At 46.5% G+C, this 23,897-nt stretch overlaps 3 protein-coding genes across 8 annotated transcripts in view; 2 read left to right on the top strand and 1 right to left on the bottom strand.

Moving 5' to 3' along the window:
- atp2b1a (ATPase plasma membrane Ca2+ transporting 1a) overlaps positions 1 to 13,838 on the top strand; it is a 72,017-nt gene extending 58,179 nt beyond the window's left edge. For 3 of the 6 annotated variants that reach the window (XM_061761993.1, XM_061761991.1, XM_061761994.1), the window contains 20 exons: positions 536 to 733; positions 876 to 1,133; positions 1,579 to 1,704; positions 2,044 to 2,208; positions 2,345 to 2,383; positions 3,805 to 3,960; positions 4,132 to 4,346; positions 4,513 to 4,755; positions 5,460 to 5,701; positions 6,056 to 6,293; positions 6,547 to 6,726; positions 6,818 to 6,905; positions 6,981 to 7,087; positions 7,160 to 7,351; positions 7,657 to 7,870; positions 7,934 to 8,145; positions 8,223 to 8,330; positions 8,804 to 8,992; positions 9,598 to 9,687; positions 11,428 to 13,838. In XM_061761993.1, coding sequence (XP_061617977.1) covers positions 536 to 733; positions 876 to 1,133; positions 1,579 to 1,704; positions 2,044 to 2,208; positions 2,345 to 2,383; positions 3,805 to 3,960; positions 4,132 to 4,346; positions 4,513 to 4,755; positions 5,460 to 5,701; positions 6,056 to 6,293; positions 6,547 to 6,726; positions 6,818 to 6,905; positions 6,981 to 7,087; positions 7,160 to 7,351; positions 7,657 to 7,870; positions 7,934 to 8,145; positions 8,223 to 8,330; positions 8,804 to 8,992; positions 9,598 to 9,687; positions 11,428 to 11,817 — 3,650 coding nt within the window. In that variant the 3' untranslated portion in view covers positions 11,818 to 13,838. Of the gene's footprint in view, positions 1 to 535; positions 734 to 875; positions 1,134 to 1,578; positions 1,705 to 2,043; positions 2,209 to 2,344; positions 2,384 to 3,804; positions 3,961 to 4,131; positions 4,347 to 4,512; positions 4,756 to 5,459; positions 5,702 to 6,055; positions 6,294 to 6,546; positions 6,727 to 6,817; positions 6,906 to 6,980; positions 7,088 to 7,159; positions 7,352 to 7,656; positions 7,871 to 7,933; positions 8,146 to 8,222; positions 8,331 to 8,803; positions 8,993 to 9,597; positions 9,839 to 11,427 lie in introns of all 6 variants that reach the window. The other 3 variants (XM_061761997.1, XM_061761996.1, XM_061761995.1) reach the window with 3 other exon arrangements.
- A 660-nt stretch (positions 13,839 to 14,498) lies between these two features.
- Positions 14,499 to 18,377, top strand: mest (mesoderm specific transcript). Its single transcript, XM_061762000.1, has 13 exons — positions 14,499 to 14,649; positions 14,891 to 15,065; positions 15,917 to 15,996; positions 16,120 to 16,197; positions 16,255 to 16,391; positions 16,481 to 16,539; positions 16,608 to 16,648; positions 16,749 to 16,819; positions 16,925 to 17,026; positions 17,747 to 17,823; positions 17,882 to 17,945; positions 18,019 to 18,154; positions 18,238 to 18,377. Exons 2-12 carry the CDS (start codon positions 14,912 to 14,914, stop codon positions 18,134 to 18,136), a joined length of 981 nt encoding a protein of 326 aa, XP_061617984.1. The 5' UTR covers positions 14,499 to 14,649; positions 14,891 to 14,911; the 3' UTR covers positions 18,137 to 18,154; positions 18,238 to 18,377.
- On the bottom strand, positions 18,202 to 23,475 carry copg2 (COPI coat complex subunit gamma 2). The gene is made up of 24 exons (XM_061761999.1): positions 23,323 to 23,475; positions 23,002 to 23,054; positions 22,837 to 22,917; positions 22,683 to 22,754; positions 22,514 to 22,593; positions 22,364 to 22,439; positions 22,040 to 22,132; positions 21,874 to 21,960; positions 21,603 to 21,760; positions 21,388 to 21,521; positions 21,242 to 21,309; positions 20,975 to 21,163; positions 20,792 to 20,887; positions 20,450 to 20,693; positions 20,297 to 20,372; positions 20,119 to 20,222; positions 19,639 to 19,764; positions 19,510 to 19,578; positions 19,249 to 19,430; positions 19,048 to 19,177; positions 18,878 to 18,975; positions 18,669 to 18,807; positions 18,499 to 18,597; positions 18,202 to 18,416 (listed from the first exon to the last, which is right to left on the bottom strand). The coding sequence occupies exons 1-24, from the start codon at positions 23,357 to 23,359 to the stop codon at positions 18,286 to 18,288; spliced, it is 2,622 nt and encodes an 873-aa protein (XP_061617983.1). The 5' UTR covers positions 23,360 to 23,475; the 3' UTR covers positions 18,202 to 18,285.
- Between the last annotated feature and the right edge of the window lie 422 nt (positions 23,476 to 23,897).

Raw genomic sequence — 23,897 nt, 5'->3', positions numbered from 1 at the left:
TTCACCCCGTCAGTAGCGGTTTCGCACAGTCATCCACTCCTCCGAATTCCGCTCCGTCCCCTCCTCGCTTCACACGCGCAGCTCCATCCAATCCACCCCCACACGCACACACACACACACACACACACACACGCAAGCATGAATAGAGCTGGAAAACTGCGGTGCATCACCAACTGTGTGTAGGCCCTTTTGAATATGTGTGGAGGCATGTTGAATGGGTTCGGTGGGGGTCCCCGCAGCGCAGCAGAATGCATGCGGTCACACGTTTGTTGCATTTGACGTCTATTCTCTTGAGTGTGCCGCCATTGTCACCCACCCAGTGTGGCCTTTCAGAGCGGCTGATGCACCGCGCAGATAATATGCGTGACTTTTAGCCCACACAGTGCCGCATCCATCTGTTGTTGGACGAGATGGCTCCTAGTTAAAACTTAAGGAATAGTTCAAATAATTTTTTTCCCCATGTGTTAAAAAAGATGAAGCATGACACATTTATTTAAAATGTGTCTCATCTCTCTCCCCCACTCTCTCTCTCCAGGTCTTAGCGGGCAGCCGGCAGACATCGAGAAGCGGAAAACAGTGTTTGGGCAAAATTTGATACCGCCCAAAAAGCCCAAAACGTTCTTGCAATTAGTGTGGGAGGCACTGCAGGATGTCACGCTGATTATCCTGGAAGTGGCAGCCATAGTTTCACTTGGCCTTTCTTTTTATAGACCTCAAGATGCCGAAAGAGAAGGTAGGTTGGTTATTATAATATCCCGTTTTGTTATCATTGTAAAAGACAACACACGTCTTGTGTTTGCATTGCATTGTTTATTTACAGCAGATGTATTTATAGAGTTGAGTCACCTGACCGTTATTTGTTTTTTCTTCCACAGACTGCGGCAAGGCTGCGGGCGGTGCGGAGGACGAGAACGAGGCGGAGGCAGGCTGGATCGAGGGCGCCGCCATCCTGCTGTCGGTCATCTGCGTGGTGCTGGTGACGGCGTTCAACGACTGGAGCAAAGAGAAGCAGTTCCGAGGCCTCCAGAGCCGCATCGAGCAGGAGCAGAAGTTCACCGTGGTCCGCGGCGGGCAGGTCATCCAGATCCCCGTGGCGGAGATAGTCGTCGGTGACGTTGCACAAATAAAATATGGTAAGACTGATTTACCTCACATGATGTATGTCGCTAAGTTGAGTACTTGGGACTTATTTGGCTAAAACTTGCATCCATCACTATAAAACCTACGGGGGCTGGTAAGCTTCGTTGAACTTCACAGTTTAGCTCACCGATGGCAGGTCGAACATTAACTAAGCTTCATGTCGGTTATGCATTCAATTGAGAAGACAATAGAGCAATAGACAACACAGAAACTGGTTTGGGATTGAAAACGATGTGATTGCGAATGTGTGAGTACAGCCTGAGGTGTACTTTAAAATACTTATTTTATGACTAACTTAAGATTTATTTAAATCAAATCGAATTGAGCCACTTGACTGATGCTAGAGTAACTTGGGACTTGCTTGAAACTTGCTTGAGACTTGAGACTGACTTAGACCTCTGGTGACTCTTGAGTGTTAACACTCGGTGTGGTTTGTAGGGGACCTTTTGCCCACCGATGGTCTCCTCATCCAAGGCAACGATTTGAAGATCGACGAGAGCTCACTCACGGGGGAGTCGGACCATGTCAAGAAGACGCAAGCAAGAGATCTGATGCTGTTATCAGGTAATGCAAAGCCTGTACTTCCATGTTGCTGTGGTCTCGGAGGATTGCCATGTGTATGTTGGTGAGAGCATCTGTCAGCGTGAACGACACTTTTCAGCTTGTATATGTACTTGACGTCAGCATGTACCTTGTGATAGTTTTAATTCACTGTCATAACTACCATCTTCTGTTTGTAGAATATTGCTTTGATTTTTCAAAAGCATTTCTTTGGTTTCCTCGCCTAGCGTTTTCTGCTAGCCCAGCGTCTGAAGTGTTCTGCTCACTTGGCAAATAAATCTCATATTTTGGTTTGTCTATGTGGGGAAACTTAAGTGACATCTTTGCTCCTCGCGCCAATAGGCACCCACGTGATGGAGGGCTCGGGGAAAATGGTGGTCACGGCAGTCGGCGTCAATTCTCAAACTGGAATTATTTTCACGCTGCTCGGTGCCGCCGAGGACGACGACGACGACGACGACGAAGACGAAAAGAAGGAAAAAGAGGAGAAGAAGAAACAGAGGAAAAGTGAGTGTCCTCTTAGCCTGGTTTTATTTTATTTTCGGGTCATTTCCATGCGCCGCCACGTGTTTTTGCATCCCAATTCAGGAAAGTTGAAACACTTTTCTCACAAGTGCTAAATGGTGTTTTGTTTTTTTTGCAGACAAGAAGCAGGATGGCTCCATTGAAAATCGGAAGAAAGGTGAGTTGCTATGTTGACCAACGTGAACACACTCAGAGGCCACCTGCTTTTTAGTTGTGTGATTCGACCTTGCATGGGTGTGTGAAAGCACCGTAAGATGATTTCGACTGTATTAAGGAGACCTTTATTTGATTAGCATTCGCAGATTCCGAAATAATATTTGTCTCCCTTGAATTTGCTCTCCAAAACAAAGAAGTACAAAAATGCAAATACAAAATCAAACAAATTATTGACCTTGACCTGCCTGCTAATGACGGCATAGGAAGCTAAACTCTCTGGAAAAGGTCGTGTTGTGTGGTTCATTTTCGTGGAGTTGGAATGCGGTGGAACGGGTCAGGAAGCGTGTGTGCGCTGCAGCGTGCCGACGCAGCCTGTTAAAGCTGATGCGAGTGGCAATAGTGGGTAAAGTGTAGGTGGTCCCATTAAAGTATGTATAATTGCCTCGCAAACGTAGCGCCCAGATTTAATAGCCGGCGTCCTCCCTCCTATTTAACCGCGGTGTGTAATTTGCTGGGGTGCTTCTTTTTCTGCAAGTGATTTTGCATTTGGCTGCGACCCCCTTTGACACAGCACAAGCTGTGCTGGCATCCTCATTGTCCTGCCCCGTCTCCCCCTCTTTCCTCGCCTGGCACATTGTGCTTTGGGCAGCAGGTGCTACCGAATCCAGTTACAGCGATTAGTGATGAGGAGATTAAAGCTACGCAACAATTCTGGGGCCAGAACATCTGCTTTCCCCCAAACCCCTCCCCACCTCCTCCCACCCTGCCCCTCTCCCTGCAGCCCGCACCCTGTCACTCCCGTAGTGGTCCTTTACGGAACCTTTCCTAGTGGGGCCCGTGTCCAATTTGAAGGCTGACAAGCCCGACAATGAGGTTTTTGTCACGGTAACCGGCGAGCCCAGGCTTGTGGTCCTGCTGGGACGGTGATCAGTGACGCCGGGGTCTGTAACCACAACTGTGGCGATGGTCCCTGGTGCACAGATTCCCTCTGTCTGCCAGGAATCAGCCGTAATCCTTTAGACTGAGATTATTCCGTCCGTGTAAATCCAGAACCAACCACAGTCCACGGCAGCTGCAGGACCCCAATGCTAACACACAATACCGTAGCCTTGTCCCGGGTGTGCCCATTACATGAGGCATTTAATTATATCATCCAAAGTTTGAGGGAAGAAAGATGTGACAATTGTCCTGGAGGGCTTTGGCAGATGTATCCTCAGTCTGGCACGTCTAATGATTTTATCATGGCTCTGCAGAGACGAGCCCTCATATTTTATCTGCTCGCGTGTCTTTGGGATTCCCGTCTGTTCTGCCTGCAAGGGAGCGGCGGCTGGGAGATGGCACTGTGAACATGGAATGACGTTCTTACAAATACAATCATTTCTGCTTTATATTGTATGTCATTTAACGTCTCCTTGTTTTCAGCAAAAGCGCAGGACGGCGCCGCCATGGAGATGCAACCTCTGAACAGCGACGAGGGAGCGGACGCGGAGGAGAAGAAGAAAGCCAACCTGCCAAAGAAAGAGAAGTCTGTCCTCCAGGGCAAGCTGACCAAACTCGCCGTGCAAATCGGCAAAGCAGGTGAGTGGCAGATTTATTTTATTTTATTTATTTATTTTAAAAAAAAAATATATATATATATACGCATCTGTACACTTTAAAGTCACTTCAAATATGGCGGGGTTTTTAACAACACGCCTCCTCTGTATTGTGTCAAATTCACATTCACCTCATGTCTCTGCTTCCTCGCAGGATTGGTGATGTCGGCCATCACGGTGATCATCCTGGTGGTGCTCTTTGTGGTCGACACCTTCTGGATCCAAAATCTGCCCTGGGTCAAGGCCTGCACGCCCATCTACATTCAGTTCTTTGTCAAATTCTTCATCATCGGCGTCACGGTGCTGGTGGTGGCCGTCCCCGAAGGCCTCCCGCTCGCCGTCACCATTTCCCTGGCGTACTCTGTCAAGGTAAAGTCACTTAACCTTGTCACCCGCATGCCCGGTGGCCGCCGGCTTATGCTTTAGCCTATTAGAAGTAGCGGGCCAGGCTGTTAAGACATGCTAAGTGATACCTTGAAGCCAAGCTAGGATCCTACAAGGTGTTATCTATAGCTCTTGACTGTCCTTCCGACAGAAAATGATGAAAGACAACAACCTGGTGCGCCACCTGGACGCTTGCGAGACCATGGGTAACGCCACGGCCATCTGCTCGGACAAGACCGGGACGCTCACCATGAACCGCATGACGGTGGTGCAGGCATACGTGGCCGAGAAACACTACAAGAAGGTGCCGGACCCGGAGAACATCCCCGCCTCCATTTTAGATTTCCTGATTCTGGGGATCGCCGTCAACTGCGCCTACACGACCAAGATCATGGTATACTTGGCAAATAGAACTGCTTGTTATTGTTTTTTATATTAAACTGTGGTACCTTGACTGAATTTTTTTCTTTTCTTTATGAGCACTGATGGTATGACTGAGAGCAAAAATATTGCGGCTTCATAGTATCAATGTATTGCAATTTCAGCTCTAAAATATATTTCTTTTAAAAAGTTTGGGTAAATCACTTTGTAAGGTAAATATGGTCATTACATGTATAAAGAAAAATCTAAATGTGATACAACAGTTAAAGTACTTTTATTTCTCAGAAAGGGAGTAACTATTTCTCTGCTCTTCTCCGCTTTGTGAATAACGTCAGAACAGAAACGAAATTGTTAGCCATGCTAGTTAGATATACAGCTAGTTCTCTGCTAATGTAGAGTCTATAATATTTATTTCATCAAATGCAAACACGCTAACTATTATAGGCTGTTGTAAACGTTCATTTCAAGACAGTTACAGTAATATTTTTATATTACCTTGAATTTTTAGAGGAGTGTTGGGTGGTGCGCTCTTAAATGTGATTTCGTTTTGGAAGAATTTCCCCATTTGCCAGCCACTTTTGCATATCCCTCCTTTACAAAGATAAAAAAAAAATAAACACATTTGAGTACCAGAAAAAAATCCCATAAGAGCTGACACCGCCGCTACATGTGCTCATTTGAGTAAATTAAACTGTCTTCACTTCGCCTCCCCTGTAGCCTCCAGAGAAAGAAGGGGGCCTGCCTCGGCAAGTGGGGAACAAGACCGAATGTGCCTTGCTGGGATTTTCTACTGACCTCAAGCGCGATTACCAGACCATTCGCAACGAGATCCCCGAGGAGAAGCTGCACAAGGTGTACACCTTCAACTCCGTGCGCAAGTCCATGAGCACGGTGCTGAAGATGGCCGACGGCAGCTTCCGGATGTTCAGCAAGGGCGCCTCAGAAATCCTCCTCAAAAAGTAAGAACGTTCGAGTGGTTTTAGTCCATAGGTCTTTGCTTGCTCTAGATGCCCGTGAAAGATATACGTAATGTCTTAAAGCAGCTAAGACGTTCAAGTGCATCCCACCCGAGCCCCTTACTTTGTGACTTATAAACAGGCGCTGAGAAAATGAGCTGGTAACAACTTCATAAGCCTCTTAACCAAGCGGGCTTCTTTTTAACCCACAGAGGGCTTACCGTGACGTCACGCTTGTGCGGCTCCTCATTCAAACGCTTTTTTTTTTCTCCTCTGCCGACCCTCACTATTATGTTGCGCTTTTAGAGGCTTTTTGTCTACTTTTAGCTGTCTTATCACTGTGTTTTCCTCTCCGAGGTGCTATAAAATCCTGACAGCGTCTGGCGAGTCAAAGGTGTTTCGCCCGCGAGACCGTGACGACATGGTGAAGAAAGTGATCGAGCCCATGGCCTCGGAAGGCTTGAGGACCATCTGCCTTGCGTACCGAGATTTTACCGTGACGGACGGCGAGCCCGACTGGGACAACGAACACGACATCCTGACCGGGCTCACTTGCATTTGCGTGGTGGGCATCGAAGACCCAGTGAGGCCCGAGGTAGGCAGAGTAGCCAATAATTGTACTAATAAGTGAGAGTACTTTTACTGTAGAATATTATGACTCAAGTAGTCCTCCAAATAAGTACTTGAGTACTCAGACATGGCTATGTTATTTATTTATTTTTTTCATAGCCCAATTTATCCAAAATGTTCCAGATAAATAAATGTAATGGAGTAAATGTAGCACCTAGTGACTAGTGACCAGTGTTTCCAAGTGTGTATTTCATGAATGAGCATCATTGTTTCTTCAGGTCCCGGACGCCATCAGAAAGTGCCAGCGCGCAGGCATCACGGTGCGGATGGTGACGGGCGACAATATCAACACGGCGCGCGCCATCGCCAGCAAGTGCGGCATCCTGCAGCCCGGAGACGACTTCCTCTGCTTGGAGGGCAAAGAGTTTAACCGACGGATACGCAACGAAAAGGGAGAGGTGGGCGGGCAGCAGCAGAGCTCATATCCCTCAGACGCTTCCAGAAATAATACTCTTCTGTGATTCATCTTGATTCTTGTTTTATTTCTAGATCGAGCAAGAGCGCATTGACAAGATCTGGCCCAAACTACGAGTGCTGGCTCGTTCTTCCCCAACTGACAAGCATACTTTAGTCAAAGGTAGGTTTATTTTGTCAAACACAAATGTGGGAAGTTGTTGCGTTTGCATTCAGCTCACATCTTGTACTGCTCTAGGTATTATTGACAGCACCGTGGTCGAGCAGAGGCAAGTTGTCGCCGTCACAGGGGATGGCACCAACGACGGTCCCGCCTTGAAGAAAGCCGACGTGGGCTTTGCCATGGTGAGCCACACACACTACACAAATGTAACCTCAACGGCGTGTATGACGAATCGTGCCTTTCCTCTCTTGCAGGGTATCGCCGGAACCGACGTGGCCAAGGAGGCGTCGGACATCATCCTGACCGATGACAACTTCTCCAGCATCGTCAAGGCCGTCATGTGGGGACGCAACGTGTACGACAGCATTTCCAAATTCCTGCAATTTCAACTTACCGTCAACGTGGTGGCCGTTATTGTGGCGTTTACGGGCGCCTGCATCACACAGGTTAGTTAACCTCGCAAAATACAGTGGCTTGGCTCCCTCTGTGGTCTGTGCGGCTTCGCAGACCGTTTAGTTTGTAGCATTGTTTGGCTTGGCCTGACTGAGCTGGATAAGCAAAATGTTTCCACATCTCACTCCGTGCTTCTTTTTCTGTAACGAACAAAAATAATGTTGTTTTTTTTTGGGAGGATGGAACGGATTAATGGCATTTTAATTGATTTCAATGTGGAAAGTTGTTAAGAGCATTCTCACAGAACAAAATACATTTCAATGTATAGAGACTAAATGTGGTGGCTCTCTTCCTGCAGGACTCTCCACTGAAGGCGGTGCAGATGTTGTGGGTCAACCTGATCATGGACACCTTCGCCTCACTGGCGCTGGCCACAGAGCCGCCCACAGAAGCCCTGCTGCTCAGGAAGCCGTATGGCCGCAATAAGCCTCTCATCTCTCGCACCATGATGAAGAACATCCTGGGCCAGGGCGTGTACCAGCTGGTCATCATCTTCACGCTGCTCTTCGCCGGTAAGAGATGAAGCTTCTAGTTTATCCGCTTGATTCGTCCTTGACACTCTTTCTACGCCGCAGGAGAGATGATGTTCGACATCGACAACGGGAGGAAGGTGCCCCTCCGAGCACCACCCTCGGAACACTACACCATCGTCTTCAACACCTTCGTCCTGATGCAGCTGTTCAACGAGATCAACGCCCGCAAGATCCACGGCGAACGCAACGTCTTCGAGGGCATCTTCAACAACCTCATCTTCTGCAGCATCGTCTTCGGGACCTTCATCATCCAGGTACGCCGGCTTCTCGACCTCCATGCGAACCGTCGACGCATTTTCGCCTCTGAACGGCCCCCTTCTCGTCCTTCCAGATCGTCATCGTGCAGTTTGGAGGGAAGCCGTTCAGCTGCGTGGCACTCACCATCGACCAGTGGCTCTGGTGCACTTTCCTGGGCTTTGGCTCGCTGCTATGGGGGCAGGTAAGACAGAGATTTGCAACTCAACGCTACCCCCCTGTGGTGGGATAGGCTTAGTGCAGTAAGCACCTCATTTCTTTCCGTGCTTATCATGTGAATATTTGTTTGATATCCTACTAGTGTGCTGAATTGTCCATGTGCTAGCTGCCAGATGCACAGTTTTACATCATTGCTAACATGTAGTTGTTCGTCCGTTTTTGAAACTCGTCTTAAAACCCATTTTTATTCTTTGGCTTTCAACTCAGTGTAAGACGCCGCACCTGTTTTTATCTATGTACAGCACTTTGTTTCCATCTTTGGTTGTTTTATAAATAAAGTTGAGTTGGGAGTTGAGAGAGTTCTCTCAGTGCGCACTCAGCGGTCTACTAGTGCACAGCAATGTCAGACAGTTCACTGCAAAAATGCAGTTTTACCGAGAATATTTGCCTTATTTCCTGTCAAAACTCATCTGATTACACTTAACACTTTACTTCCAGGTCATCTCCTCGATACCCACCAGTCGCTTAAAGTTCCTGAAGACGGCGGGCCACGGCACGCAGAAGGAGGAGATCCCCGACGAGGAGCTGGAGGAGCTGGACGACATGGAGGAGATCGACCACGCCGAGCGGGAGCTCCGTCGCGGCCAGATCCTCTGGTTCCGCGGCCTCAACCGCATCCAGACTCAGGTAATGAACCGAAAGCTGCGGGGCGGAGCACGTGCCCACCTGACACCGCTCACAAGGGAATCAAAAGCCATAAAAACTTGTAACTCTCCATTGCTGTTGCAGCGGCACTCTTAAAGAATGTACAGTGAGACCCCTGCTATTCGCGGGATAAGGACTGAGCTGGGAGTAATCGACACCTCTCAAATGATTTATAAATACCTATATTTTCCAAAGCACTATTTTTGTCCAAATGATACCAAACAAGATGCCACAAGATTGTACGTAATACATTTTTAGCCTGAGCACAAAAGTAGAAAAGGTGAGTTTTTCAGCGAATGCCAAACCGTGAATATGCGGAGGGTCACTGTAATGCATTCATTCAAGGGGATGAGGATGAAAAGCAGCCGATTGGTCAAAAATGTTATGAAGATGATCAGCTGATCAGTGCCTTGTTCAACCCAGAACGATCACCCCCTTTTTCCCCCTCTCTTTTAACAACTCAAATTTCCAAGTGATATTTCACTGTGGTTCCTTCTATGCTCAAGATTGTTATTGCTATTATTTCACCTTTCTCTCTCTCTTTCTCCTCTGGGCTTTCTCCTGTCACGCTGTGTGGTTCTTCGCAGATGGATGTAGTGAGTGCGTTCCAGAGCGGAACTTCCTTACAGGGGGCTCTGAGGCGGCAGGCCTCCAACTCCAGCCAGCAGCAGCACGATGTAACCAATGTTTCTAGCCCTACACATGTAGCGTTTTCCACCTCCTCCTCCACCACCACCACCACTACTTCTCCTTCTACTACTACTACTACTACCAACAACAACAACACCACCACCGCTGCCACCAACTCCGCTTCTGACGCTGTGGGGTGTGAGTGCGTGTTCTCCTCTCATGCATGAGACGTCTCCTCTCCTAACCTCCTCGGCTCTCTCTCTCTGTCTCTCTCTCTTGTTGACTCTCTTCCTACTGACAAACAACAAAGGCACCCACATCTTCCATCAAGCTTGGATGCCACATGATGCTCTTCTTATCTATGTACCATGTGATCAGGTGGCTTCTGGCGTGGAGATGTTTTTTTTTCTCTGTGTCATCACTTTGTCTTCTGTTCCGCTTCTGCTTGGAATGTTTTTTTTGTTGGTTTGTTTGTTTTTGACTGATTAATAACAAGAGAAATGTGGAATTGCGTGCATTTTTCAGTGATGTTTTCCAGATTGAGCAGGTCGTGTCTGCATCTGCCTCAGTCAGTCTGTGCCCCCGTCGCTCTCATGGGTCTGTGTCGCAGCGCTGTAGTCCTTCGCTGGGTAAATGTTTTGAGTATACGCCCATGGACACACTCTTAAAGAAGTCCTCAAAAGTGACAAGCGGGCTTCCTTGTCGGTGGTGCGGATGATCCGGATCGGCACTTATCTCTCTCGCAAATCTTCCGGATTTGGTTCGAACCACGTGAGAAGAGCTTCACGGAAGAAATGAGCGTAAATTCTCTGCTGTTTTTCCTACAGGTGCAAGAGCATTGGTCAGATGTTACCTCAATAACTTTTCATTCCAGGTCAAAAGGTGGTCCTCCGTGTGTGTGTGTGTGCGTCAGTGGTTGTGTGTCGGTCCGCATCCCACTGACCCGCCCCGTGTTCTTCTTTAGATTCTGTGAAATGTGTCATGGGCTATACTCAAAGGTTTACCGCCGTTAGAGCACCAGGTAGCACACGCTCTGCATGGGCTCACTCTCGTTTTCGTTTTCGTCTAATGAGATGCCCGACCCGCTTGTGGACGTGCTTGGCTGTGGCAGCTTTTTCTTATGTTTGTTTGGTCTCCACAAAAAAACGCTTACGACTGACCTTCTGTCTCAAGGCACGCCCCCCCCTCGCGCTCCTGTCCTCGCTCTTTTCTGGCTTCTGTCTTTTTCTACCCCCACCTTCTCTATCTTTTGTCTTCTCTCTTTCCTGGCTCCTGTCTTCTTTTCAGCCTCGTCTGTCATTCATAGTAGCTGTCCTCTTTCTGGCCTTTCTCCTCTCTTCTAAGCATGCCCAACACCTTTTAAGGCCTTTTGACTCTTTCTCTCTTGGTTCTCCTATTTTTATTTTTATTTTTTGCATTTTGTTGAATAATCAGAAGCGGGCCTCTACAGAGCGTTTGGTGACGTACTCAACAAGACACTCGTGTGGCTTTGACACTCGCTCACTTTGTGCACCAACTCACGCGTCCGAAAGCGCTCCGACATACGGCCACCCGCACGCCTCAGCAACGTCAAAGCCACCATTTTGGGTTTATGCTGAGATTCAAGAAGCAGAAAGCGTATGATTTAATTGTAGTGTTGCTGGAGGCTCGTAGAGGACGTGTCAGAACGACTTGCACGTGTTTCACTGACGGCGTTCGTGTGCTGAGGCCACTAAAAACTCACCTCGTCTTCCGACGGCATCCAGGTGCGCCTGTGTCTAAAGACATTTTTCTCCCCCTGCCTGCAGATCCGTGTGGTGAACGCATTCCGCAGCTCCATCTCCCTCTATGAGGGTCTGGAGAAGCCCGAGTCGCGGAGCTCCATCCACAACTTCATGACCCACCCGGAGTTTCGGATAGAGGACTCGGAGCCGCATATTCCCCTCATAGACGATACGGACGCCGAGGACGACCCACCCACCAAGCGCGACTCGGCCAGCCCTCGCAACGCCTCCCCTGCGCCGCCATCGCCGGCCAGCACCGCCCCGCCTTTCCCCAGCCCCGCCCTCAGCGCCGCCTCCCCGAACCAGAACAATAACGCTGTGGAGAGCAGCAACCACCTCCTCCCGGAGGCCACCAAAGCGGGCGAGCCCCCCGTGCCGGGCAGCCCCCTACACAGCCTGGAGACCTCCCTTTGATCGCAAAGCACGCCCACCTCCCTGAAAGGCACCTTACCACTTTTCTACACCGGGGGGGGGGAAGCGAACTGGGGAGCTGTGCTGGGCGGGGCTGGATGAACATTGGGAGGAATGTAAACGACTTGTGTGGATGCTTTGATTTTCTTCTTCTTCTTCGCTTCTTAAACCACGTCAAGACTCCACCCGACCCCCTGCCACCGCCCCCACCTTTGGTTTGTCTGGCTGGACAAAGCCGTGATTATAAACTCTTGATTGAAAGTGACCTGTTTTTCTTATTCTATTCTTATTCTTCTTATTATTATTATTTCAATTGCGACAACGAGTAAGAGGAGGAGGAGGAGGTCCTCGCGACTGAAGACGACAGAACCTTTTTGCTTCTTTTTAATCTCGATGGTGTTGTATATTTAGCTCTTTGGCCCTTGCTCACAAAAAAAAAAAAACTAATTTCTGCTCCATTTGGCTGTTAATATTTTGACTTATTTATGTTCATGGAGGATAGAAAGCAGGTCTGTTTACAAAGTTTGTAGATACTTTTTTTTCTGTTTGTAGGCAAAAGAGCTTCCTGATGTATGATGCAGAAAACTGGGGACAGAGTTAAAAAAAAAAGGAAAAAAAAACAACTGAGAAAATTATTTCAGATACTGCTGTATTTTCAGGAAAAAAAAGGTGTTTCTATTGAAACTTACGTATTTTTGCCTGCAAGTTTTATTTGTTATATATTTGTAGATAAACATAGAAACGTCTAGCCAAACCAATAAACACTAAGTCTTGTATAGAGAGGAGGTCCGCCTGGCCTGCCCCCCGATGATGTGTTTTGGGGCATCGCTATAAATATTTACTCTATAGTTTCCACGTGCACAAAAGCTTCCGGGGAAAAAAAAAAATCCTCGTTTTCATCTGTTACCTTGTGTTCAAAGATTTCCACGTGTTGAAAGCTTCTCACCACAACAAAAAAAAAAAGGGAGTCCACGGGGCTCATATTTAGCACACATTCAGAACAAGCTGACACACTTTTACACTTATATTTGCACAAAAAGGAACAACACAACTTGTATTCAATTGAGACTAAATTAGCCAGTGAATGTGCCTTGGCTCGAGTCACCGTTGAAGCTTGATCAACCCTGCGGATGCTTGCTAAATATAGACCCCCCCTCGTTTTTAGTTCTTTAAATCTGTGTACTTAACATTTTTAGTGTTTCTCAGCCCCCTTCACAGATGCAACTTCTAAAATGTTCTGTTCCCCCCCCCCCAACGCATACACACACAGAAGAACCATTTTTGGACACCTGACGTACTGGAAACACTATAAAGGATCTGTATATTTTTTTCTTTTTTTCCTTTTTTTGTTTTTTAAGAATAAAGACAAGGCAAACACTGGTATCTATCTGCACAGGGTACTTTATTTCCTAGCAAGAGTTTTGATACAGAAACAACAAATGTACCTTTGTATTTTTATGACGATAAACTGATTTATTGAGCTTTCACCGTGCTCACGAGACAGTTTGGAGGATTGGACAGTGCGGAGAGGCCACTCAAATGTGTGTGTTCTGAAACATTCATCTCAGGGTGTGAGGGAGAGAGAACAGGCCTCTTTTTTTTCTTCTTTTTTTCTTTCTTCTCGCTTTGGTTTGGTGGCTGCACGTTCTTCCTGCAGCCCCCTATGGCAGTCTTCACCCAGAGACGTGTGGAGTAAACATTGTAAGGGAGCTGGCCTGTTGTCCTTGTTTGGTTTTACAGATATGACAAAATAGCTAGGAAGACCCTTGAAAACACACAAAAAGTGGAATCCATACCAGGAGTTTGTTCTGTAGCTTCTTCCTGGAAAACACGGGAATGAATGTTGTTGTTCTCCATTTGTTTTATGGATTATTATTTTTTTATCTTTTAACATTTGGAAATAAAAGTACTTCGTGTCTGTTTATCTTGAGCATTTTAAATGAATATCGTGATTGGATTTACATTTGAAACTTGTCGAGTAATGTGTATGGTTTTTAAAAATAAATAATGTATTTAGCCTACAAGCAGCGGCCCTGTTATTCATTTTGCAGTAGTTTTTGTCTTTTTTTCCCACCAAAACTTTCAAGGCAAATGCTTGATGTGTTGCACTCAGTTACGTCACTACAATCACGAAAATTTCTAATATGTGATCGTACTTATTTTATTGCAGATTAGATTAGCAACAAAACAAAGGTCACTCACCTTTGAGCGTTGCACAATACTTTATCTCTAAAAACTAAGAATCTTTTCCGTTTATCATACTAATAGAATAGAATTGTCAACGGTATTGGAATGCTCTTCCTTGGCGTCATACAAAAATAAATATGCAGTTGAAGCAATTAGAAGTATAAAAACCATTATGAATAAAATGAAATATAATAAAGTGAACGAATATAATTATTATAATGCTGCATAAACTAAGTGTATTCAATCATTTTAAGAATATATGTTTAAGATTTAAATCAAGTACTGTAGATTCAATTCTTTTACATGTAGTGGCACCATTTGGCCACTAAGCAGCAGTAAAGCCTTTCTCATCACTTCTTCATGTGCCCTTTAAACCTTTGGACAACACAGATCGCGTGTAGTGGGAAGACACATATTCGTTGCAGAAATACTGACAACAGTAACCATCTGAATACAGAATAAAAGTCAACATTAATAGCGTTATGGCTATCTTAGTCAAATACAAATGTGATTTAAGTGTTTTCAATGGCAAAACTTCCAGAAAACAGTGAAAGTATGACGTCGCTCAGAGTGATACGTCTGGAATCACGCATGTCTTTGTTGCTATGGACGCTACCGTCCGAAGGTCTTCACGTGATTATCGTTTGAGTGAGTATTTAAAACCTTTTGAACTCTATATGTGCCGTTATTTACACAAGTTAGAAGCATATATATTGCTTTTGGGGGCCTTCTATTTTGTTATGTGTCACTAGCTGTACCAGTGGAAGGCTTTTACACTAGCTCGCTAGTGCAAGCTAATACTAATGTAGCATTCGCTGTGCATGTAACCAACTCAGGTGTGAAATGGAAGTCGACAAGGTGTTAGTAATAGATCCTTTTCGGTCTCCAGACATGAGTTAAGCGGTCCACGATGAAAGAGTGGTGGCTCCACGTCGGCTTGATGTGCATCCCGCTGCTGGCCGTCTACCTGCACATCCCGCCGCCGCAGCTGTCACCTGCCCTGCTCAAGTGGCACAATGCCGGCCGAGGCTTCACCTTCAGGGGCAGCGAGATCTTCTACAGAGGTGCTCAGCTTGTGTGCCAGATATTTGCGCTGGTCTCTCTGGCAAATAAAAAAAAATGAAATAAAAACATCTCACATTTTGTATGTTCCTCAGCAGATGAAATCTAAACTATTAGGTACACCCGCACCAGTGTATTTCAGTACAATTCAGTTGCATTTAATCCTTTCGAACTGTTGTCATCCATTTATTTAGTTTGTTTTTGTTTACCTGAAGTGCAATACATTTTAATACAATCATTAAGTACATATTTGTTTTAACTTTTTGATTTTTAAGCGCAGTGTTAAATGTTCAAACTGTGCATAATGTCACAGTGGCTTAAACTTTGTTGTAATCCAATACAGCTCAGTTGTATTTATCTTGTAAATACATTGTTATTTCATCTTTGAACACTACTTTCAAACATTGAGGTAATTATTTTTTTTTTAATTTATGTGCAATAAATGCACATGCATTATGCACAGTTGAAACACAAAAACTGCTTAGATATAGGGAGATACTTAAATACTGATTCAATTTAAATGTATTGCTCATAAATGTTACATTTCAAATAAATGTTTTCAAAAAGTGTTTTTAAAGTTTAAATTCAAATCTGTATTGTATTTAAAGTTAAATAAATACAACTGAATTGTACTTCGGCAGGGATTGTTTTGCATACCAGGAGAGGCAGCCCACCGCGATTTGAGAATCTACTCAGTTGCATTTTAGTATACTGTATAGTTATTGAATATACTATGCAGTATATATTATGTAATTAGTATTGGCAATATACTGTAACTATCGTTTTTCCTGTCATGAACTACAGGATGCGTGTGTGTGTGTGTGTGTGTGTGTAACGTGTCGACTCCGAACAGACTCTCACGGCGCCTTGGGAAGCTCCGACGTCATCCTTCTCCTCCACGGCTTCCCCACCTCCAGCTACGACTGGAGCAAGGTCCCAGTGACAAAACAGCACATTTCATTTGGGAATATGGAATTATTATTTTTTTATTTTTAATTAATTAATTTATTTTGGTGTGAGATTCAGCATGTGCGCTCTTTCTCCACTCCACCACAGATTTGGGAGCCGCTCACCCAGCGCTTCAACCGTGTCATAGCACTGGACTTCCTGGGCTTTGGCTTCAGCGACAAGCCGGTGAGTGATTTGTGTGCCGTTACGTCGAAATTGGACTTAATAAATGGATTTTCTCAGCGACCGCACAGGTACTCCATCTTTGAGCAGGCCAGCGTGGTGGAGGCGCTGGTAGCACACTTGGGTCTCTCCAATCAGCGGATCAACCTGCTGTCACACGACTACGGAGACACGGTGGCGCTGGAGCTGCTCTACAGGTAGACTTGAAATCAGAATTTTGGTATTGTGACAACACCAGTCTCAATATTAGATGCTTTACTGCAAGTGCGCTTTCTCATCGGGACAGGAGTGACCAGAACCGCACGGGCCACCTGACCATCAACAGCCTGTGTCTCTCCAATGGAGGTACGTCTGTGTGTGCTTGTGGTCTGTTCTTCCATTTTCTGAGTCACTGTGGACATGCTTTCCCACAGGCTTGTTCCCTGAGGCCCACCACCCTCGCCTGCTGCAGATGGTCAGTCCCCCCACGGCCTCCCTCCTCACCTTTTGACAAGCTTTAGTAGATGCCACGGAGGTTCTGATGTCTCAGTGAGATCCATTTTGTCTCCCAAAAGCTCCTGAAGGACTCCGTTATCCTGGCTCCCATCCTCACGCGGCTCACCAACTACATGATCTTCCAGAAAGGGTTTGTGAAATGTTCTCATTTCCATCCAAAGTCACACACACAATTTAAAAAAAAAAAAAAAAAAAAAAAAAGTCCTGACTGGTTTTGTCTTGGTTTGCGTGACAGGCTCGGGGAAGTTTTCGGGCCGTACACGCAGCCAACAGACGCAGAGTTCTGGGACATGTGGACCGGTCTGCGCTACAATGATGGCAACTTGGTTTTGGACAGGTGTGTGTTCTGCAGTAGTGCCTTGACGTATGACTTAAATTCGACCCCACTTTCAACTCAAAACAATCGTTTCTGTAATCATCTTTCCTCATTGAAATGAATGGGAATGGCATCTATCTGTCCCAGCCTCCCCAAAAAAACAACAAACATTTTTGTAAAGTGCTTTTCAGATGAAACGTAGCACTGTAGAGTATATTATAGTTTATACAAACAGACAGTAATCACATAGTTTAATAGAATGTAAAGAACTAAACAGTTTGTGCGACATGATTTCATGCATCAGTGCCCTTGGACATTACGCAGCTCCTTCTTGTGTGCACACATTGGCCACCAGGGGGCAGTGGGATAAAATATACATTAAGTAGACAACTGCTGAGTAAGCTGCCAATTCATTTTTCCACAGAGGATAAGGATTGTAGCACTCCCTTAAGGAGGAATCCTCGCATCTCCAAAACTATTACCTTTTCAGAAAACCCCCCAAAAATGACTTTTGTTGAGCCAATAATAGTCAAAAAGAGCAAAGCAGTTTTTTTTTTTTATTTGGTCACCAATTTGTAAAAATAGCAGACTTGGAATACATTGGTTAAATACACGTGGGTCATTTTCTTTTTTCGCTCGTAAGCTCAGGTACCACTGTATTTATATTTTGTAAAAGTAACACCAATGTCAATTGGCCCCATGTACAGAACCTTTTAAACATGTTCTTGTCTATGTGTCAAGTGTTCTCCAGTACATCAACCAGAGGTTAAAACACAGAGAAAGATGGGTCGGCGCGCTCACGTCCACCTTTGTGCCACGTAAGACACGCACATCCTTTCCATGCACACTTTCCTTCCTGACATTCTTCCTTTTCAGTGCACCTGATCTACGGCCCACTTGACCCTGTCAACCCCCACCCCCAGTTTGTCCGCCTTTACCAGTGAGTGTTTCGACTTTCCCCGACGGCGTTAAGCATTTGGGTGACGGGTGTGCGCTTTGTGGTGTTCCCGCAGGCAGCTGGTGCGGCGGTCGACCGTCAGTGTGTTAGACGAGCATATCGGTCATTACCCGCAGCTGGAAGACCCCACGGGCTTCCTCAACGCTTACTTTAACTTTATTCACTCATTCTGAACTTGACTGACATGCCGAGTAAGCAAAGAGCTTGACCATCAAATAAATAGTGTCGTACAAAAAAAAAAGGTTGCTGTAGTAACTGTTTATTTCTCTTACAGAGTAGGTGTTTCGATTTAGACAAAAAAGTAAAAGATAAAGGTTGCGCTTTAGCCCACGGACGCCAGGATGACGTCGACCACCGTCTCCTCGTCGCTGCGGACCGTCACCTGCATTGTGACGCCGTCGGCCAGCGCGAGGCGAGCGCGGACCAGCGTGTCGTGACCTCCCCGGAAAACACCTGGGAGGTAAAAAATAATAAATAAAAATTCTGAGCCAATCTAGAACTTTTGGATGAGATTGTGTTTTTCGATGAAACCCACCAGCGAGGAAGAGGATGTGCGAGTTCTTGTTTTCTGGTACTTTGTCCGAGCGCTCGCACGGCTGCATTCCTAGGAAGCTGACGATGTTCTTCACTGCCTCTGCAGGAACAGCAAAACGTTGAATGAAAGAAGAAGCCGCAACGATTGCGAAGAGCGTTCCACAAGCGTACCGTCTAAAGTGCGTACGGACGCCAGCGCGAAAGTCTCCTCCTTCTCAAACTTGTCTCCCACTTCTTCCCAGGCTGCTCCGAAGTTGGGCTTCAGCACTTTCTGGATGTGGTCCGCCACGGTCACTTCAAGGTCCTCCAGCTGAGGAAGAAGGGAGTAATGAGACGAAAGCAGAAACAAACAAAGCTGTAGCCTCCGCGCTGCTACTTACCACGTACTCGTCGTCGTAACCGTCGTCGTCGGGCTCTCCCGTGTTGGGGTCGCAGTCTCGGACCAGGTACTTCATTGTGCAGCTGAACGTACACGACACTGCAAACGAATGTCATTATTTCAACGAGTCAGTGTTACGAGCAGCCAATAGGAACGCGCCGCTCGTCTTACCGGCTGTCGGGTCGTCGTCGGGCAGGCGCACGAGCGTGTAGCAGGAGCCGGGCTGGCTGTACGGGAGGCTGGTGGCGGGAATGTAGTGAATCACCTCGTAGGACTCTGATGGCTCCATTTGCACAAGAACCTGGAATGACGAGGAGCATGTTTCGTTAGCAGGGATGGAATTGTATTGTGATTAACTGTGCAGTCTGGAACCTTCTGCAGGAGCTGGTCATTGAGTGTGTTGGTGCAGTCAAACTGGAACACCATGTGCCGGGAGAAGGTGTGTTTGATGCAGCGCACCACGTATTCCGTCTCGGCTTCCGTCAGCTGCACCGGCTCGGCCGACTTGAAGAGCGGGCCGAGACCCTGGAACTCTGGGATGGCTGCCAGTTGTTCTGAGGGGAAAGAAAGTTCCAATGATGCTGCAAAAAGTCAACAAACTGTACAAACCCTTCCTGGAGAAGAAGGTCTTACCCTGATAGATGTCCTGGCGTGACGGGGCCAACTTCTCTGGAAGCTTGCTGGTGGCCACTGGAGCGATTTCTGGACAGAAACAACACTTTTAAAGATCTAATCCAACACTTCAAGACCTGACTGACTGACCTATTTTCTGTTCTGTGATGGGCGTGGTGGCTAGAGGAACCGTCTTCATGTCGAACGGCTTCTCCGAGGGATCCAGCGTGTATTGGTGCAGCGACTTCTCCAGACCGGGGATGGACACAGACAAGCCTGAACAAAACAACATGAGATAAATGGTAGGCCGAGGAAATTAATGGATTGAATTGATAAATCTTTTTTTTTGTGTCACATCAACGCCCCCCCCCCCCACCCCCAAAAAAAACTAAATCATTTAAAATGGACTCCCTCTCCTTTTCCATAGCCTGGTGATGCAAACTATTTACACTGAAAACATGGCAGCGAACATTGGAACTGACAATCATGGAGCCGATTATTCAAATTATTTTGAGTGACAGTTTTGTTGTTAAATATCCATCTCAAAGTCAATATTTGTTTCTAATTTATTGATGTTAAAGAGTCAAACATTAAATTGTTTTTCATTAAAATAGCTTTTAAAGATCTCACCGTTGAAGATGTAGGCGGCGTTGAGCGCCTTCTGCTTCTGTTGCAGCACGTTAATGTAGAACGTGGCTCGATCACGCACCTCGTCGTCGTTGTCCATCATGCACCTGCACGAGCGCGAGGTTTACTTTGCGTCTGGAGCGAACACTCTTAAAACCCTCGAATGACAACTTTTACGTACCTCTGCATGAGAACCAGGACACTTGGCAGGAGGTCGTCATTCTGAGCTCCGAATTTGGCCAAAGCGCTCACCGCAGCTGATGAGTAAAAAAAACAAAAAAAGCGGTTTAAAAATGAAAAGTGTGGTAGTTTCACAAGGCCAATTGTAGCTCACCGGCTCGCACGGCCTCGCTCTCCAGCACGACCCTGTTGAAGATGAAGCGGATGTACTTGAACGGCTGCGGGGTGCGCGGGCCCTCCTTGCCCAGCAGGTGCAGGATCTTGGTGGCCAGCACAGTGTGCTCGCAGTCCTCGATGAACTCGCACAGGTGCGCCAGGCCCGTCTCTTTGCTCTCTGGGTTCTCCTCGATGATGCTGATGATGCAGTCCACGATGGCGCGCTTGTACTCGAAGCCGCCCTGTGTGCCCCCCACCCCCCAAAAAAAGGAAGGAGGAAGATGAGCGCTCCTTTAAAGTTAAAGTGATGATTTTCCAGAGTGGTCTGTTGGCAGCTTACGTCATCTCTCAGCATGTTGGAGAGGAAGTTCATCATGACGCTGTGTTTCCTGGGATACTTCTGACACAGAGCACTGATGGCCTGCACCACCACCACCTGGAACAACCAACATTCAAGTCAAGCGGCGGTCGTCTTGTTCTCCATCTCAAATGTTTCAAGTGAACCCTGCAACAGAAGTCTGACCTTGAACTCGTCGGAGATCTCCGAGACGAAGGAGGAGATCTGCTTCATGAGTCGGTCCACGCTGCTCTCGCTGCCCGTCTTCAGCAGCGTGGTGATGGCCAACGTGGCGATGCTCCTGTTGGAGTCCGTGATCAGGTTCTCCAGGTCCAGGTTGCACGCCGTCACAGCCGAGGGATGCTTCATCGCCACCTGGTGGACAGGAGCACAACACAAAACTTCAGTCTTTGACCATGTCAACGTGAGTGTAAAGGAGAGAGGTTCAAGTACCTTGTTGAGGGTCCGAACTGCGGCGTATCTAAGTGCCGCTTTGGGGGAACTACAGAAGAGCTGCAGCACTTCAGAAAACAACAACAAAAAAAGTTAACGAATTGCTCAACGTCAGCCGTTTTGTTTTGCCGCATGCTCAAACCCACCGGAGACGGCGGGCGCCAGCTCCCTGGCCGTGCAGTTGGGCATGTGCACGATGGCGGAGGCGGCCTCGTACACCACCATCTCGTTCTTGTTCCTCAGGCAGCTCTCGATGAAGTCAAACAAAGGGCTGTCATGACTACACACACACACACACACACAAAAAAGGTACCTCAGGAACGGAAGCAGATAGCTTGTGAGTCCTCTCAGGTGTCCTTACCCTCCTTCTGTCTCGTCCAGAAGCTTGCTGGCGATGCGGATGAGCATGCAGTAGGCAAACGGTGACTTGAGGCCCGACTTTGTGAACTTGTTGAGCATCTTGGTGACGGCCAGGCGGTCGTTCTTCCTCAGGTGATACAGGAGGCCCAGAGCGTGGTACTACAACAAACAACATTATACGTTAACACTGCCGTCTAGTGGTAAAGAGCGGTACTGACAAGAAGTGCGTTCTTTGACCCTCTTGTGGTGCCTCACGTTAGAAATGTTTTCACCTGAACCATGATGTTATCGCTTGAAGCCGCCTCCTGGGCTTCGTTCACCCAACGTTTCACCACGTCGTAGCTCATCTTCACCATGTGCTAAAACAGACAAAATGATTACTATTAAAAACACAATCCCATAATTGCACATTTGCATGTTAACCCGAGCGCGTCTCACCAGTGAGGAGACCAGGGCCGAGCTGGACACGCTTGGCACCTTGTCGACGATGGCCTGCTTCATGTATCTCTCGATGGCCTGCAGCATGGTTGTCTGAGAGACGGTAACAAAAAAATTAAAAATACACAAATTTAGCCCCACAGGTCTGTTTAACTTAGCGACGTGACATTTGGTGGCCCAATCATTAGAGGACCCACAAAAAAGTCTCAAGCAGCCATGCCTGAACAGTAAACAAGTACATAGGAACGCTGCCATTTTAGGTTCATTTCTACTTGTCCTAGAGATTTTGTCTGATTGCTAAACTGTGAGTAGAATGCGACTTACATCAGTGATCCTGCAGAGTGCTCTGATAGCAGGTCCTCTGTACACGTCGTCCTTGCCAGTCATGTCTTTGGTCAGACTGCGCAATGACACCAGTGTTAATTGTTAACAGCGACAACATACATCCACATGCAGTCGAACAACTCGACGAACCTGCTGGTGACGATGATGACGTCCTCAGAGATGTTGGCCATCTCCTTGATGGTCAAGTAGCACATCCTCCTCAGGGTTTGCTAATAGGACCAAAAAATAAAAATAAAAAATAAGAGAGAATACATTTAAACTTCAAGTTAAGACTTTAAAAATGATTCTTTGTGCTTACGTCATTGGACTGGAAGAGCCTGGTCATGGCAAAGAACGCCTCTGTGGCTTCGGTGGTCCCAAAATGTTCACCCTAAAACAAATGAAGACCCACCAAAGTGGAACGGGGTGCAAAGATTGTACATTTTTCCAGACGGTGTGCTATTCTGTGCTACCTGGTTGAGCAGGTAAATGATCTTGGTGAGAATGTGCAGGCATCTTCGCGGATTGATGGGCGTCTCGTTGAAGATGCGAGCCTACGTGGACAAAAATGAGAACGCAGTCACACGTCTATATCGATATCTAGATTGCTTTCTGGTTAGTTATGAACAAATATGTACCTCCTGCAAAACTGCGCTCTTCTCCAGATGCTGGAAAGGGTTCGAGCCACTTCCTAAAAGAAAACGGCCGCACTTATTTATGGTCGTCATTTGACAGGACGAAGCTACGTTGCGTACTATGATGTGACTTGATATCGTTTAGCTGTATAAATGGTCGTTATTTCCACATGAACAAGCACCGAATAATGCACTGTGGTGTTATTGAATTCCCCCCGATAGCTCGTTTGGAGCTAGCTATGTGTTAGCGAGCCTCCATGTTCTAAAACTCACCGATTGCAGTCGCCATTACGAGGCCAAAGAAGGAGAACGTTTAACACTCACCGGACTCTTCGTCCTTCTTGTCGAACTTCTTGATCATCGTGCGGAAATTCGGCTGACGAGCAGCAGACGTGCGATGTCGACGGGGCGACGGCAAAACCTTCTTCCACGTCGTCACTCCCCAAGATCAACTTCCGGGCAGAAAGCCGCTGACGTCACTTGGAGTTTTCTGTTCTCTATCTTTTTCAATCTCAACCATTTTCGTGGCATGTTACATGGATGTAAGTTTTGTGTTATTTTGGAAGAATGTATATGAGTACTTTTTTGGTTTTGCTGAAAACAATGTGCGCAATTGGATTATGACGTACTTGATTCATCTGCTGATAATAATGGCTAAATTTCATTTACATAAAACTTAATTTGTAGGAAGGAAGCCAGACTTTATTGCAATCAGTAACGAGTTCAAGCGTTGTATTATTTTCAATCAGACGTTCTTTGAAACGAAAGGTAATTCAAACTAAATGCTTACATTGAAGCAAATCTTTTGGGACAAATGCACGTAGATTGCATATAGCAAATAGCATTTCAACCCCGTTAGCGTTATATGTTATTCATGTTTGTATGTAAATATAATTTGT

The sequence above is a fragment of the Phyllopteryx taeniolatus genome, chromosome 22, assembly GCF_024500385.1.
Source record: "Phyllopteryx taeniolatus isolate TA_2022b chromosome 22, UOR_Ptae_1.2, whole genome shotgun sequence".
Taxonomy (NCBI): Eukaryota; Metazoa; Chordata; class Actinopteri; order Syngnathiformes; family Syngnathidae; genus Phyllopteryx; species Phyllopteryx taeniolatus.
Note: the sequence above shows the minus strand (reverse complement) of the source record. Positions and strands in the feature narration are given on the sequence as shown.